Below are 13,395 nucleotides of genomic sequence, written 5' to 3'. Positions count from 1 at the left end.
TGTTATGGCTTTTGCCCCCTTCCTTTCCCTCTACCTTTCCCTCATCCCCCCATCATCTCCCCCTCCACCATTTGAAATTTGCAAGCTGTAGCACCAGCTTAACCAAAAAGGATTAAGTCCCATACCCAACTGAGAACACAGATAATGCTCAGTAATTGGTAAAAAATGAAGATGAATGGGACAGCTAGATAAGGACCAATTAGCTGCTGGGAGTGTACAGCTGTGGTCTCCTCACAGAGCGCTCTCAGGGGCCAAGGCCCCCTCTTTCTCTCTCATGCAAGCATGCACATGTGTGCGCTCACACTCGCTCGCTCGCTCACACACACATACAGACACACACAAACTTGCAAACACGCAAACATGAGGGTGGGGCCTGCAGAAATTAGCCTGATGACCCTGGGAAGAGAGAATGATGCTTCCTCATCATCTCACCCAGAACCTTTGCTTTCGAGCCTCGGTCAGGCAACACTCCAGGTACCTGTCACCACCCGTCCAACTTCAGCCTAGCATGCAGCTCTGCACTCCCTGTTGGGTGCAGGCAGTTTGGACTTAAGCCACAGATGTGGGACAAAGGGCTTCTAGGTTTTTGAACAGTGCTGCAGAAAGTAACTGCTCACACAGCTTACTTATGGCGTTATGGTGGGTTTTGGCCCGATTTAAAATGTACAGTAAGGTCTCTAAGTTAGCAGTCTTCTCTTTTTACTGCGGTGAGTTGTTTGGTCCGCATGTTGTGGCATCATCTGGCCGATGCCAGTGGAATTCCCATATCTAATTACAAACAGGATTTCAGCTCCATTAGAGTTGTGTGGTGAGGAGTCAGATGAGTGGCAGGGCAGCACCCAGTGGCCAAAGAGAGACAGAGGGTGAAAGACAGAGAGAAGTGAGAGAGTAAAAAAAGAGACAGAGAAAAGAGGACAAAGGTGAATGCTGCCTTGTCTTTTCTTCCCACTGCTTTTCTGAAGGTCTAAGAAACATTATTTTTTTGTGCAGCTGAAAAAAGCAATTCCTTCTCTTGAAATTGGCAGGTGTTTGTTAGTGGGTAGCTGACAATATTTTCTCTCCCAGTAATGAAGGTTGTGGCTGGGGTCAGTGCACTGGGAGGGAATGGCAGGCTGTTTATCCCCCTCAAGGCCCAGCGCCACACGTGTTTTGCTTGGTCTGTGATCTGTAATTGTGGCATTTCCTGAGAGGTGCAGGAACAATCCGCATTGTGCTTGAGAGGGCTCCCTCTGACCAACTAAAGATTGTGAGGGAAAAATCAAGAAACCCCCACATACCTCTAATTTTGTCTCTTTTTTTCTTGTTTATGTCACTTGATCTCTATCTTTTATCTGTCTCTCCCTCCTAAAAACAATCTGTTTCCTTTTTCTCCTCTAACACAAGATGTTTGGTTATTACGGCTCAGAGTTGAACTGGCTGTTTTTTCCTTATAATTAATAACATTGATGCAAACAGGAAGGTCTAATTGTGATGAATATTTAATGTGAGGGAGAAACATCAGCCTGTTCAATTTACATCAACACAAAGACAGCGACAGGCAATCCAACAGAACAAAGTGTCCTTCACTGGCTGGCTCTGCTGTGCTTTGCTTTAAGTGCTTCACAATACAAGATCTGCTTCAGACAAACACTGACATGGGGCACCTGTATTTTAGCCCAAGGAGGTCCCCCCCTCCCACCCCCCCAATGGGTTTATGTGAATTGGACCAATGTGCTTTTTGGTATTATCTGAAGCATGTTCATTATCATATCAGGTTTATCATGGTTGGTTGGATGACTGTAAAACTCCAGACCATTTCCTCAGAGCAGCTGTGGTCTGAGTATGTTAAAAACAGCATGAAGTCATACCCCAGTCATCACTGGGTCAGTCAGGCCAGTCCCAACAAAGCTATGCCCAAACCCAGTTCCCCTTCTCCCCAGTCCTTGCTATATCAGTCAAGTGATTTATATGTTTTGATTGCTGGTGGATAATAGGCTTGAGAGCAGGACATATTAGGCATTCGCACTCCAAAATAGTTTGCGTAAGCAGACCAGAGTACAACACTTTTGGAATGTTAAATAATCCTGTAATTATAATTTCTTTCAAGGCATTTGATATTTTTTGCGAAATGACTTAATTGAAAATAAACATGTGAGTGGAAGCCTGGGGATAGATGAGGAAGGCAGCACACTCCTAGCTGTTTTTCATGGCCCTGTGGTGCAGAGCAGGCCATATTTCTCCAGCGTATTATCAGGATGACTCCTGCTGGCCACCCTGTCACAGGAGAGTGCTTGATATAAACAAGAGATTGCTGCGACACCCAGTAATCAATATTAGGATGGTTTCAGTACCAAACATCATTTGTCTCTGCGACCATTCCTTTGACCAAACGAAGCATTAATTCAAATCATAAATCTGAGCTGATTTAAATCCGAGGAGAGTGAGGGAGAGAGAGAGGCCCCTGTCTGACTGCCTGCCCCTAATGATTTATTTTCTACATTTCTGCGAGCGAGAGATTTGTCCATACTCACTGACAGGTCACCTTCAAACGCCAGTGGCAGACTGTTCATCACCATGCAGACGAGCATCTCATCGCTGCGAGTAAATATTAAAGGAAAAGAATCCAATTGATTGTGGATGGGGCCGAAAGGCGTCACTGCCATATATTTCACTCAGAGAGCTAATGCTGTGGCCCATGCACCCACACCTAGAGCTGCTCCCCCTTGCCAGAATTATGATTCTACCGGGAGCCTGTGTGGCTGGCTGTGGGCTCAAGGTTACAATTTAAATTGTAAAAAGATAAAACAGTTTCTTATTAGCTCCATTGCCATAGCCTTGCTGTTGGTACTCACATTTATCTTTATTTCCGTGACCTCGTATGCTCATATTCTCTTTTTTACACACTCCATTCTCTCGGAGTGATGACCTCACGCTTTATGCATTTTGCATTGTTAAATCTGCTTAGAAACACATCCTGTTTTGATCTCACACACCATAAGCTCCATGGTGTCATGTATTACTGCTGGAATGTATTCAGGAGTCAAGCCATTTATTACTGTAAGTGAATCAAAACCTCCATTTAGCAACCAAAGCTACAGGGATTACATTTTGTCTATAATTTGGAATGGGCTCTTGAATCTGCACTAACATACATTGTCATTGTCTTTAAAACACTAAGTGGTTCTGTGTGATATTATGAAAAGCCTTCTGCATTTTGAGCTAATAATTAATTGAAATACCAAATAGTGAAAAACCAATGCTCTCACAGCAATTCAATTAGACCTTGTTAAAAGCTGATAGCTTTGGGAGACTGTGTTCACACTTTCAGCTAGCTATTAAGAATGTTTTGTTTTTTTTTCAACACAGAAGTATAACATTTAAACTTACTTACACCTACCTTACCCAAGTCAACATTTACAGCACATACAAACAAAAACAAAATATTTACAAAATAATGTTATAGTTGATAAAGTGTGGATATAGCAAGTCATTTGCATTTAGGGCATTCTCTGTGCATAGGATGACTTATTGAAAACTGATAAAGCATTAGTTTACATTAATTTTATGGTATGCTTTATCACATTCTCATACTTGGCTCCCAGTTTCTTGTAGGTAACTACAAGCAAACTTGTAAAATGTGGTGTAACAGAAATATGAAGCTTAAAACTTTTTAGTGATCGTAACTCTGAGTCACTTGAATTTCTAACTTTCAAACAGGATTTAAGATTCCTACAAAAAACATGGCTGGGATCACTCAGTCTTCCATGATATTCAAACATTATGTATGCAGCTGCAGATTAACACACACATTTAAATTTGGTCTTTGAATAATTGTGCAAGCCCACAATTAATTTAATTGACGGGTCCACACATTTACTTACTTCCTGCAAAATTTGACGTAATCTGCCAATAGGTGGTGCAAAACTCAACTCACAACCCAAGTAACATGATTCTTCACCACACAACAATTTAAAATACTTTTTTTTTTTTTTTTAAATTAATGGCTGTCATCAGCACTGACAACAGTGCACTGCGATGTGAGGGTAGATGGTATAAAAAGTACACCAGTAACATTTGCCCTGTGATATGGATTTTGCCTATATCATGCTGATCATATCATGCATAGGACATATTTCACATAGTAGAGGTATTTTAAGAACATTTATTGTAGGGGTGGATGGTATAAAAAGTACACCAGTAACACTTGCCCTGCGATATAGATATTGACTATACCATGCTGACCAGCTGAGCAGGATTCAACATCATAAGCATGCAGCAGCAAATTGGCTGGAAATCATAACAGCCCATGCTGTTTTGTTTGGAGACCAAGAAATGGGTAAAAGCACTGTGGACAATGAAGGGGAGGAGTTGATAAAGGAACAATTCAACTTCTATTACATGGACATGGGTTGGGTTTAAAAAGTCAAACAAGGAGCAGAATACAATCATCTGGAAACCATATAAAACATGGGTTGTTGCGAAAGGTGGTTAATAGAATCCATCTCTTCTATCAAATCAATTGAATATGAGAAAAGCAAAAGAATGTGTCCAGCACAAGCGACAAGCGAACTGTCAAGCAGCAGTGAGAAGAAAAACAAAACAGAACAATATATTAGACCTCACTGTCTCAGGCAGTTTTCAAAGGCTGTCCTTATGAGAAACACAGCGTTGGACTGAGAGTTGTTTTATAATTTTACATTATGAGTGTTTCATTGTGTATACTGGTTGTCCTACTGCACTTAAATTTACTTTTCATTATATGATGTTAGATCTTATTGCATTTAAGCATACACGCAATGAGTAAATAAGCACAGACAAGTTATTTTGGGTTATGCAGAAGCAACCATGTTGGTTCCAGCAATACTGTGACAGAAGTTACTCACTTGACCTAATTTTGCATTTTGAGAGTTTCATTTGAGTTTGAGTTGAACCTGCTGTACTTGAAGTCAGTTTTTATTGTACTTCATGAAATAGTTTTTTATAATTACAGTATTACTGCAGTTTTGCACAATAAATGTTCTTAAAATACTTCTATGTGAAATATGTCCTATACATGATATGATCAGCATGGTATAGGCAAAATCCATATTACAGGGCAAATGTTACTGGTGTACTTTTTATATACCATTTGTGTGAAGAGTACAGTGCTGTCATATCACTGCTTTATCCCTTCAGAAGCATTTATATTTAAATTTAAGGAAAATTGAGTACACTGATATATACCTTTAATGTCTCTGTTTCAAATTATACTGTGGATTAAATTTTAGGTCATACTGCCCAGTACAATTTAGATGAAGTTTATACTGTAAATGTCCGCATGCTAAGGAAATGCTAAGGGAGAATGGAAAAGGTATGAGGTCTCTAAGTTTGTTTCAAACGATAGGAGATAAGTATGCCAAGTCTTAATGTGTGTGTGTGTGTGTGTGTCTGCCCTGCACAGGCACAGAGAACCATTTGCAGCATGCATTTGTCTTCCTTTTCCACGAGCATAGATGTGTTGGTAGGTGTCTGTGACAGTTTGTGTGTGTGTGTGTGTGTGTGTGAAGGGCATTCTCACCGACGCTGGAGCTGAGGTCTCCATTCTCTCCGTCGGCCCCATGGTGGTTGGCGTTACCGTGGTAGCTGCTCATCGCCTCCAGCTTGATCTTCTTGACCTTCATGGCCTCTGCGATGGCTGCGTTGGCAGCTGCTGCCGCCGCTGCTGTCAGGCCTGCAGAGAGAAGGTAGAGGAGACAGAGTGCTTACAGACCACTACATGTCTGCTGGGGCTGAGCCACTGCACCTGCAAAACCTGCCCTGGCAATCAAAAAAAATAAAACAATGAAAGGGGAATTTTAAAATAATAAAACAGAATAATTTCAAACGCTATGGGAAATAATCATCTAAGAGTTTTTTTTATATTCTGACAGGGAATCTACACAGCAGGTTATCATGCTGATGGGATGGATCCCTGTGTGTATGGCAGCATGATTCTTATAAATGTTTCACCAACTCCAGGATTCCTCACCACTATATTAATGTATTTGCACTGTGGTGGAAACAGATGGAGTCAAGATGATGCAAGCATTTTGTGTTTACGACTTATAATACACAGTGTGAGTGTGTGCGAAATGGAGGCATAGTGATGATACAGTGTGACACAGGAGGATTAAGGGAGAGAAAGAGTGAAACGGGATGTGAGAGGTTCAACATGTGAACATTTACAGAGAACTATGTCTTAAAAACTTCCTATCGAGGGTACTTCAATGATATCTTCTAATGTATTCATCAGCTCAAATAACCCTGAATAATGCCCAACATTAGTATTCAAATTCTTCACAGTTATATACTGTAGCGCTTTATAATAAGAGGACTCTTCAGAAAGTCAAGGCCAGTCATCATGCAGAATGGAAAGCTCTAAACAATATACCAAGGATTCAATTATTGGATTTCTTTAATACTTACAGAAGAGTTTAGTAAGATTGAGAGTATCTTGTACTTTTGGGGGGGGGGGGGGGGGGGGTCATGTCATGGGGGTCATGTGTAAAAATTAAGTGAGGGATAGGATCCATCAAAAAAGAACCCAATGTGTGAAATTTGTTACCATTGTCAATATATTCTTACAAATAATGTCAGGACTTTTAAAAAAAAAAAAGGTAATTAATGAAGCAATAGAGAAAATGACCCCTCATCTTTAATAAAATGGGGCCAGGACTGGATATATAGGTACCAAAAAATATGGCAAAAAATTACAGAAGCCAGAGAATAGATTCTAATATTATGTGATGTTTTGTGCTTGTCTGTAAGAAATTTTTAAGAAAAGTGTTAACTGCTCGTAAAACCTCAAGAACTCCCCTCAAAATCAGTGTACAGGAAAAACAACAGAATCATAAAAACTCAATTTTCTCTCCTCACAGTCTTGCCTCCATAAATGTTTGTTCTGCTTTATACAAAACAGCAATTATAACATGGTATGCATATCACTTGAAAATTTCCAACAACATGCCAAATCTCTTTGAGAATTTAAATAGATTCCCCTCAGGCTCGAGGCTGCTGTTTTCTTTCTTGAGCAGGCTAAATGACTATTGACATCACATTTTAAATAATCATTCACATTTCCACTGCCATCCCTGAATATATACTGCAATAGCAATATCTGACATGGTCGTCCACCTCGATCAAAATGGACTTGATGTGATTGATATAGTAAGTCTGAGATTATAGACACACATATGCTGAGCGCACTGCAGAGATCATAAAGCACTGGTTTGTCATTGTGATAGTTCCAGGGTTCTGGTGTATCGAACGTGACTGAAATCTTTATTCATGAGGCTGGTCTCAAACAGCAGGGACAGATAGTGCTAAAGCCCCTCTAGTCCTGGTGTGTCTCAGGAGAGTCCCACTACTCTTCTCACCAGCAACAAAATCAAAAATGCAAGAAGAGGAAAAGGTATGTACCCATTAGTGGAATCACTCATATCCACAATACAGTGTATCACCTACATTTTACAGAGGCTGTTTAGATTTGATATGTAGGTTTGCCTTATGTTTGACGCAGAACAAGGCAATGTCTGCGTTTATCATCACTAAGCTGTCACATCTCCATGATGGGACTCAAGAGCAGCTATTAGCCATGCATTTGATGGGAGACAGTAGTACAAGGAGCAGTAGAAATCGAACATGTGGCTCTAATGGATACATGCAAGGATCTGCACACACAGACAAACACACTGACAAACACGCACACAAGAACATACCGGCTTAAGCACCCTCTCCTCTCATCCCCAGCTGATAGGCAGATGGCGAGAGTCACTCTGAGCCACTGACATGGAGGTGCATATAATTTAAAGCCTTGTTTGCATCTTAAAATACATCAGTACCATATTGACGTACAGTATACATCATGTCAACGAGGGCCCTCTCGTTTGCAATGGGCCCTGGCTGCTGTTCCATATGCATAGGCTGGGCAAGAAAAAAAAGCCATTGCCTCATAAGAAGGTGATACTTCTTCACATAATGAATGTGGCCTCTGCCCAGTCTGAAGGTCAGCCTTCATTTGTGTATAATGGGCAAGAGTCAACTGTTTTCCAAATGAGACGTATGCAGAACAGACTGCCGAGTAAATATTGAAATCACCTCTGGGCTGTTTGTGTGATAAATTCCCCCCACAAATCAGGTGCCGCTCAAAGGAGTGCCGCAGTGGTGCTTTCTGATGCTCTCCAACTTGGGCTGTGAGAACACTGTGGTTTATGGCACTGCAACCTGTGTGCGCTAAACGTTTGCTTTTCTCTAGCAAACTGACTGACCAGTAAAAAAATAAATAAATAAAGAAGGTAATCCATGCAGAATAAGGCGATAGGCTTTTGATCAAATGTGTAGTGAATAGATAAAGACCTGTATTATTTTGAAACAGACAGAATAATCACTTTTCCATTTCCATTTATCATTCTGCTCCAGCCTCCTCCCTGTGTTTGACTAAGTGACACACTCCATAAATCGAAATCTTTGTTCTGATAATTGTTTCATTTCAAAAGATCAATTGTCATATCCACATAACACACACCTCAATACAGTGGATGTAAGATGTTGGGAGATGTTGGCACCCAGCAACAAGTCGATTAAGCCACTAGAAGTTTAAACATCAACAATACCAATCCCAGTCAGTGCTAATCTGCATTCATTGATATGCAAACAAAACAATCCGGCCTCATATATTCTTTCAAAGTCACCTTTAGATTCAGACACTTTTCTTATATAGACGCACAGGCAAGTCAGAATCCTCCCGAGTACAAAACAAACAGTGCATCGCGGCCGCATGTAGAGAGCCACACCAGTCAAAGAACAGAAAAGGGAACATTTCAACAAACAGAGAATAGCATGGCACTGTCACATGGGGAGCACAAAACAGCAAATAACAGAGACAAGGTCTGATGGTAGCCCTTGGAGCAGCTGTCATATTAAATAATAATGAAGGATCTATTAATATGCAAAGGAAGCAGCAGCCGACTGGCTTAACGCTGTCATGCCTCTGCATATTGTCAGGATCTTCATCATTAATTAACATGCTAGCTGCCCCATACCTGCGCCAATGTCAGAACATTCTTACAACAAACACCCCAATGCCTGTGCCCTCCGCAACTAACTCGTATAATTAAATTAAAATCAGATTAACTTCACATCAGTACACAAAAGACTGACTTTTATGACTTTGTCTAGCAGTGATAAAAAAAAAATAAAAAATAAAAAAACATAACCAGGGATGATCTGTTGTGTTTCTGTTCTCTCTCTGTTAGGGACTGCACCATGGGCAACGATGAAAACACACTTTACTTATCGGTGGAGCAGGATAAGTAGAGAAGAGACACTCCATGTCAATGAGCATGTGCGCCTAATTTTATGCATGGACTGGTGGCAGCAGAGCAATGACAAACAGGGGTTGGAAACAACGCGACTCTTAGGTACACTGCACCACTTGAACTGTGCTATCCACATCATGACGAATTTAGTATCAATTACAGAACGCGCTAACCTTATGACAAGCAGTGGACTGAAAGAGGAGGGATACAGGCGCACAGAACTGACACTAAATTACCTGGTGCATACTGGACCTATTTTAAAGCAGCTTGAAGTGGCACTGGACTAGATGATCTACTCTAGAAGCTGACATGCTAATTGTACATCAAAAGAACATAAATATTACAATATGTGTCCACCTGCTATTATCCACACTCATACATGTACAGTAAAGCAGAAGCAGTTAGCATCAAAAAATCTTTTTCATCAGCAAAATATTGGATACACCTTCCTTAGATGTAGGTGACATTCATTTCTCTAATGGTAAATGCAGTACTTTTGCATTCAAAAGGTTGAAGCCATATCCAGGACATAAATGAATTATACTGAAGCTGCTGCTTAAGTAGTGGCCAGAGTGTGAGTGGAGGCCCTGTCCCTTTTAAAGGAGATGTCATCTCAGTGTGGTGTCAGTCCACAGCAAATAATCCGATTTGGAGGCCAATCTGCCTGTAATGCATCAGCAACTGGAAAAGCTCCAGCTCAAACCCACCCTTAGGGCATGAATGCAAGCATGCACACATTCAGACACTCACACATGCATACATGTGCTTTCACACACATATGAGGGTATTTCCTTAAATGGAAACCTAAGCATATTAAGATGTCCTTTTCTAAATGGAAGTGGTGTCAAGGGCAAAGATACATATGTTAACAATGTGTTTCACATAGACTCTCTGGTCCTGTTAGACTGTGAAGAAGACATATTTCCATTGTGTTGAATATGGTCACTGAATTTAATCTAATGTGATTTGAGTCTGTCTAAAATCACTAAAGCATTTGTTGATTGTGAATAAAACAGTAAATTGGGTGAAAAATGATGCATGTTCTGTCAGCTATAAGACAGAAATATTAGATAACTGGAAAACATCCTCTGTCTATCGTAAAGTTAGAACTTTTACCAAAATGTAAGCTACAGTCAACCACTCCTAATGGATAAGGGACTGGCTAAGAAGCAACGGCATCATGTATTTGCAGATGTAACACCAGAAGAGAGATGACATACTACTGTGAACGCAACATTTCGTGGAGCGTTTCGCTCTTTCTCTGCAGTCCAAATTAAATGGTGCAGTGACTTTTTCGTGGCGTCTTGGAGAACTGGGGAAGCCTCAGGAAGATCCGTCATCTGAAAAATGAACTAATACGACATGACATGATAGTGTAACTATTTAAGACAGTTTCTCAATGTCGGCTTTTTATCATCAATCAGAACATTTGGACATGACAGGGAGTTCAATTAGACGCCTACTTAGATGCTAACTTGTGTGTGGTCAATTATACTTATTATTAATCTGTCAAAATCTCTAACTTCCTTGACGTTTAATGCTTAATACTATCACCAAACAATAAATGGTTTAATTATAACACAGAAATTGATAGAAAAGTTCTGTCTCACCACAGTTAGGAAGCTTAATGCAGTTACGAGAAGACCAAAAACCTCAATTACTTTATCGCTGCCCTCTGAATACCCCGACTAAATGTCAAGATCATAGAGTCCCTCTGGGCTTAAAGGGGATGATATCAAAAGGCTTCTCTGTTGCTTTATGTTCCACTAAATAACATGGGTCTTTCTCATCATTGTCCTCCTCTGTGTTCACTTCGGCCTTTAAGTTCGCCTTCTATACTACAGCCCAGATAGCCAGTGACCTCACTCTATTCCCAGAGTTCAAAGCACTAGCCTGTGAGCCTCCATTGTACTGAATCACAGGGATGGCTTGATCTGTGTTTAATACTGAATTTCAAACCCCCTCACGGATGCTCCATTGCTAAAGAAAAAAAAAAAAAAAAACAAGACTGTTTTTACAAAGAAGAAGAAAAAATGTCGGCTAAGATAAGTAACAAGTCTTTTAAAATTATTATACACTGCAGATCACCATGGAAAAACCAGCCCTGGCGTTTTATCTCTTTGTAAAGTACTACAGTTAATACTTGGTTAAGTACAATGTGTACTGTATGCCGAGTGAGCATTCAAAGAGCTCCTTTCGACATTACAATATCATTAAAGACATATCAAGAAGGAGAGCAAAATATGCAAATCAGAGCACTTACAGCCAACATCAAAGCAGTCACAATGAAGCCAGCCACAAATAGAACAAAAGCATTAGTTGCAATAAGACTTGGCCCCGGGGTAAGTTAGGGCACAAACGGTTGTTGTTGATTCTTGTGGCGATAAGCTTGCTTTAGCATCACCACTGCCTATGTACATATACCAGTGGAGTGGATTTAATCGCACTAATTAGAATGCACTCAAGGCAAAATGCAACATCCACTGGAATAATCTGAGAGAAAAGATCTCCACTCCGATTTATTCTCCCCTCTTGGTTTCCGGGGTTTGAGCAGAGGATCTGTTTATGGTAAACCAGTGAGCGGCTGGTGTCTGGTGGTTGGGTGCATGTGTCACTTTGGACTGGTTGCCATTTCGAGGACAAGCTGCAGGGAGGCCACGCACAGGGGAGGTTTTTTGGTGTGCGTGTGTGTGTGTAACAGGGGAAAAAAAGGGAAATAGAAGACACCCAGAATGAATCAGAGCCCTAGCAACAGCAAAAACACTACAGAATAAAACCAAACCGTACCTGTGGGAGGGATCATGCCGGGAGACATGAGACCAGGGACCGAGTGGGGCATGATGTGGGGGTTCTCTGGTGATGTCACACTCTGGGTCCTCTTCGGAGGCCGGCCGGGTCTGGAGCTAAAACAGAGGCAGAGAAGGAGAATATGGGTGAGAGATGAGGAGACTGGCAGACGGAGGTGGGGTTGTGTGGGTGTTGGCGGCAGTGGGGGGGAGTGTTAACATTTGGAGCACTCCAGAATGCAATTCCATTCCAAAGAGCTAACATGTACTGTAAATAAATTTCTTTTCAAGGACAGTTGCTTTCTGCAGCTCAACATAATAGACTTCCATAACTAATTAGATTACACGGTGAATTCATTTCCTTTATTGAAGATCAACCACTTTTTGATGCATAATTCATAACCCGTACCTCGTTACCTGTTCCTCCGTATTAATATCCCCACACTATTTGAATTGCCTCGTTTGCATATGCTAAAATCCAGAGCGCGGCCCTCGGCCTGGAAATTACATGTTAACTTGTTATAATTATTGCAGTCAGGCCACTATTGATTTATGAGACTTTTAAAAACCAAATATGTGTAGTTCTGGTAATGAATGATATTTTAAGGTTCTTCAGGAAATTAAAAGGCAATGGCTGCCTTAGGAAATGTTCTGCTTGCTTGATTTAATGCGTGCCTTAGCTGGAAGGTGGTGTGACAGAGTGATTCAGACCTGTTGGACGGTTCTGATGGGGGAGTTTTATTACACCAAACGAGGGGCACAGATCCAGCTGTGATAAATGACTATGCCACCTTACTATGGAGGAGAAAAGGCCTTCAAAGCAGATACACCCATGACTTTCCACACATCTTACTCATTCACTTATTAATACAAGCTTCGAGTTGCAATCAATACCTACTTTGCTGGCTTATAGTTACAAAGAAAAGCCTACAGGGTCAGAAAAAAAACGCAATGAGCATATAATGAGGGGGGCAAGATCGCGTTGAGGTATATTCTTTATGAACAAGGACCTGGATGTCTCAGCTGAAGATGAATTATGGTCACTTGACACAGGTGACATATTGGCTTCATACATTATTTCACATACAATAGTCCATTTCAAGTTTTACCAGCTTCTCTCCAATACGACCAGAGTCTAATCTGTCTTTAACAGTGGGAGAAAACCTGGAAAAACATCAGTAAATTTTACACAGAAAGGACAAAGCTGGAAATCTATCGTGTGGAGAGTTCGTTAAGTGGCTGTTCTCCTCCTAACAAGACTGCATACAAGTGCATTCTTATAGTACGCAACTTGT

The 13,395-nt window shown here is 40.9% G+C and overlaps 1 protein-coding gene across 5 annotated transcripts in view; it reads right to left on the bottom strand.

The window, feature by feature from the left end:
• The window catches only part of dachd (dachshund d), an 88,887-nt gene that overhangs the window by 30,551 nt on the left and 44,941 nt on the right, over positions 1-13,395 (bottom strand). For all 5 annotated transcript variants that reach the window (XM_026295759.1, XM_026295763.1, XM_026295760.1 and 2 more), the window contains exons 2-3: positions 12,102-12,217; positions 5,537-5,689 (exon numbers count right to left, since the gene is read on the bottom strand). In XM_026295759.1, coding sequence (XP_026151544.1) covers positions 5,537-5,689; positions 12,102-12,217 — 269 coding nt within the window. The remainder of the gene's footprint in view (positions 1-5,536; positions 5,690-12,101; positions 12,218-13,395) is intronic.

Source organism: Mastacembelus armatus, chromosome 21 (genome assembly GCF_900324485.2).
Source record: "Mastacembelus armatus chromosome 21, fMasArm1.2, whole genome shotgun sequence".
Lineage (NCBI taxonomy): Eukaryota > Metazoa > Chordata > Actinopteri > Synbranchiformes > Mastacembelidae > Mastacembelus > Mastacembelus armatus.
The sequence above is the reverse complement of the archived record's forward strand: the minus strand, read 5'-3'. Positions and strand labels throughout refer to the sequence as shown.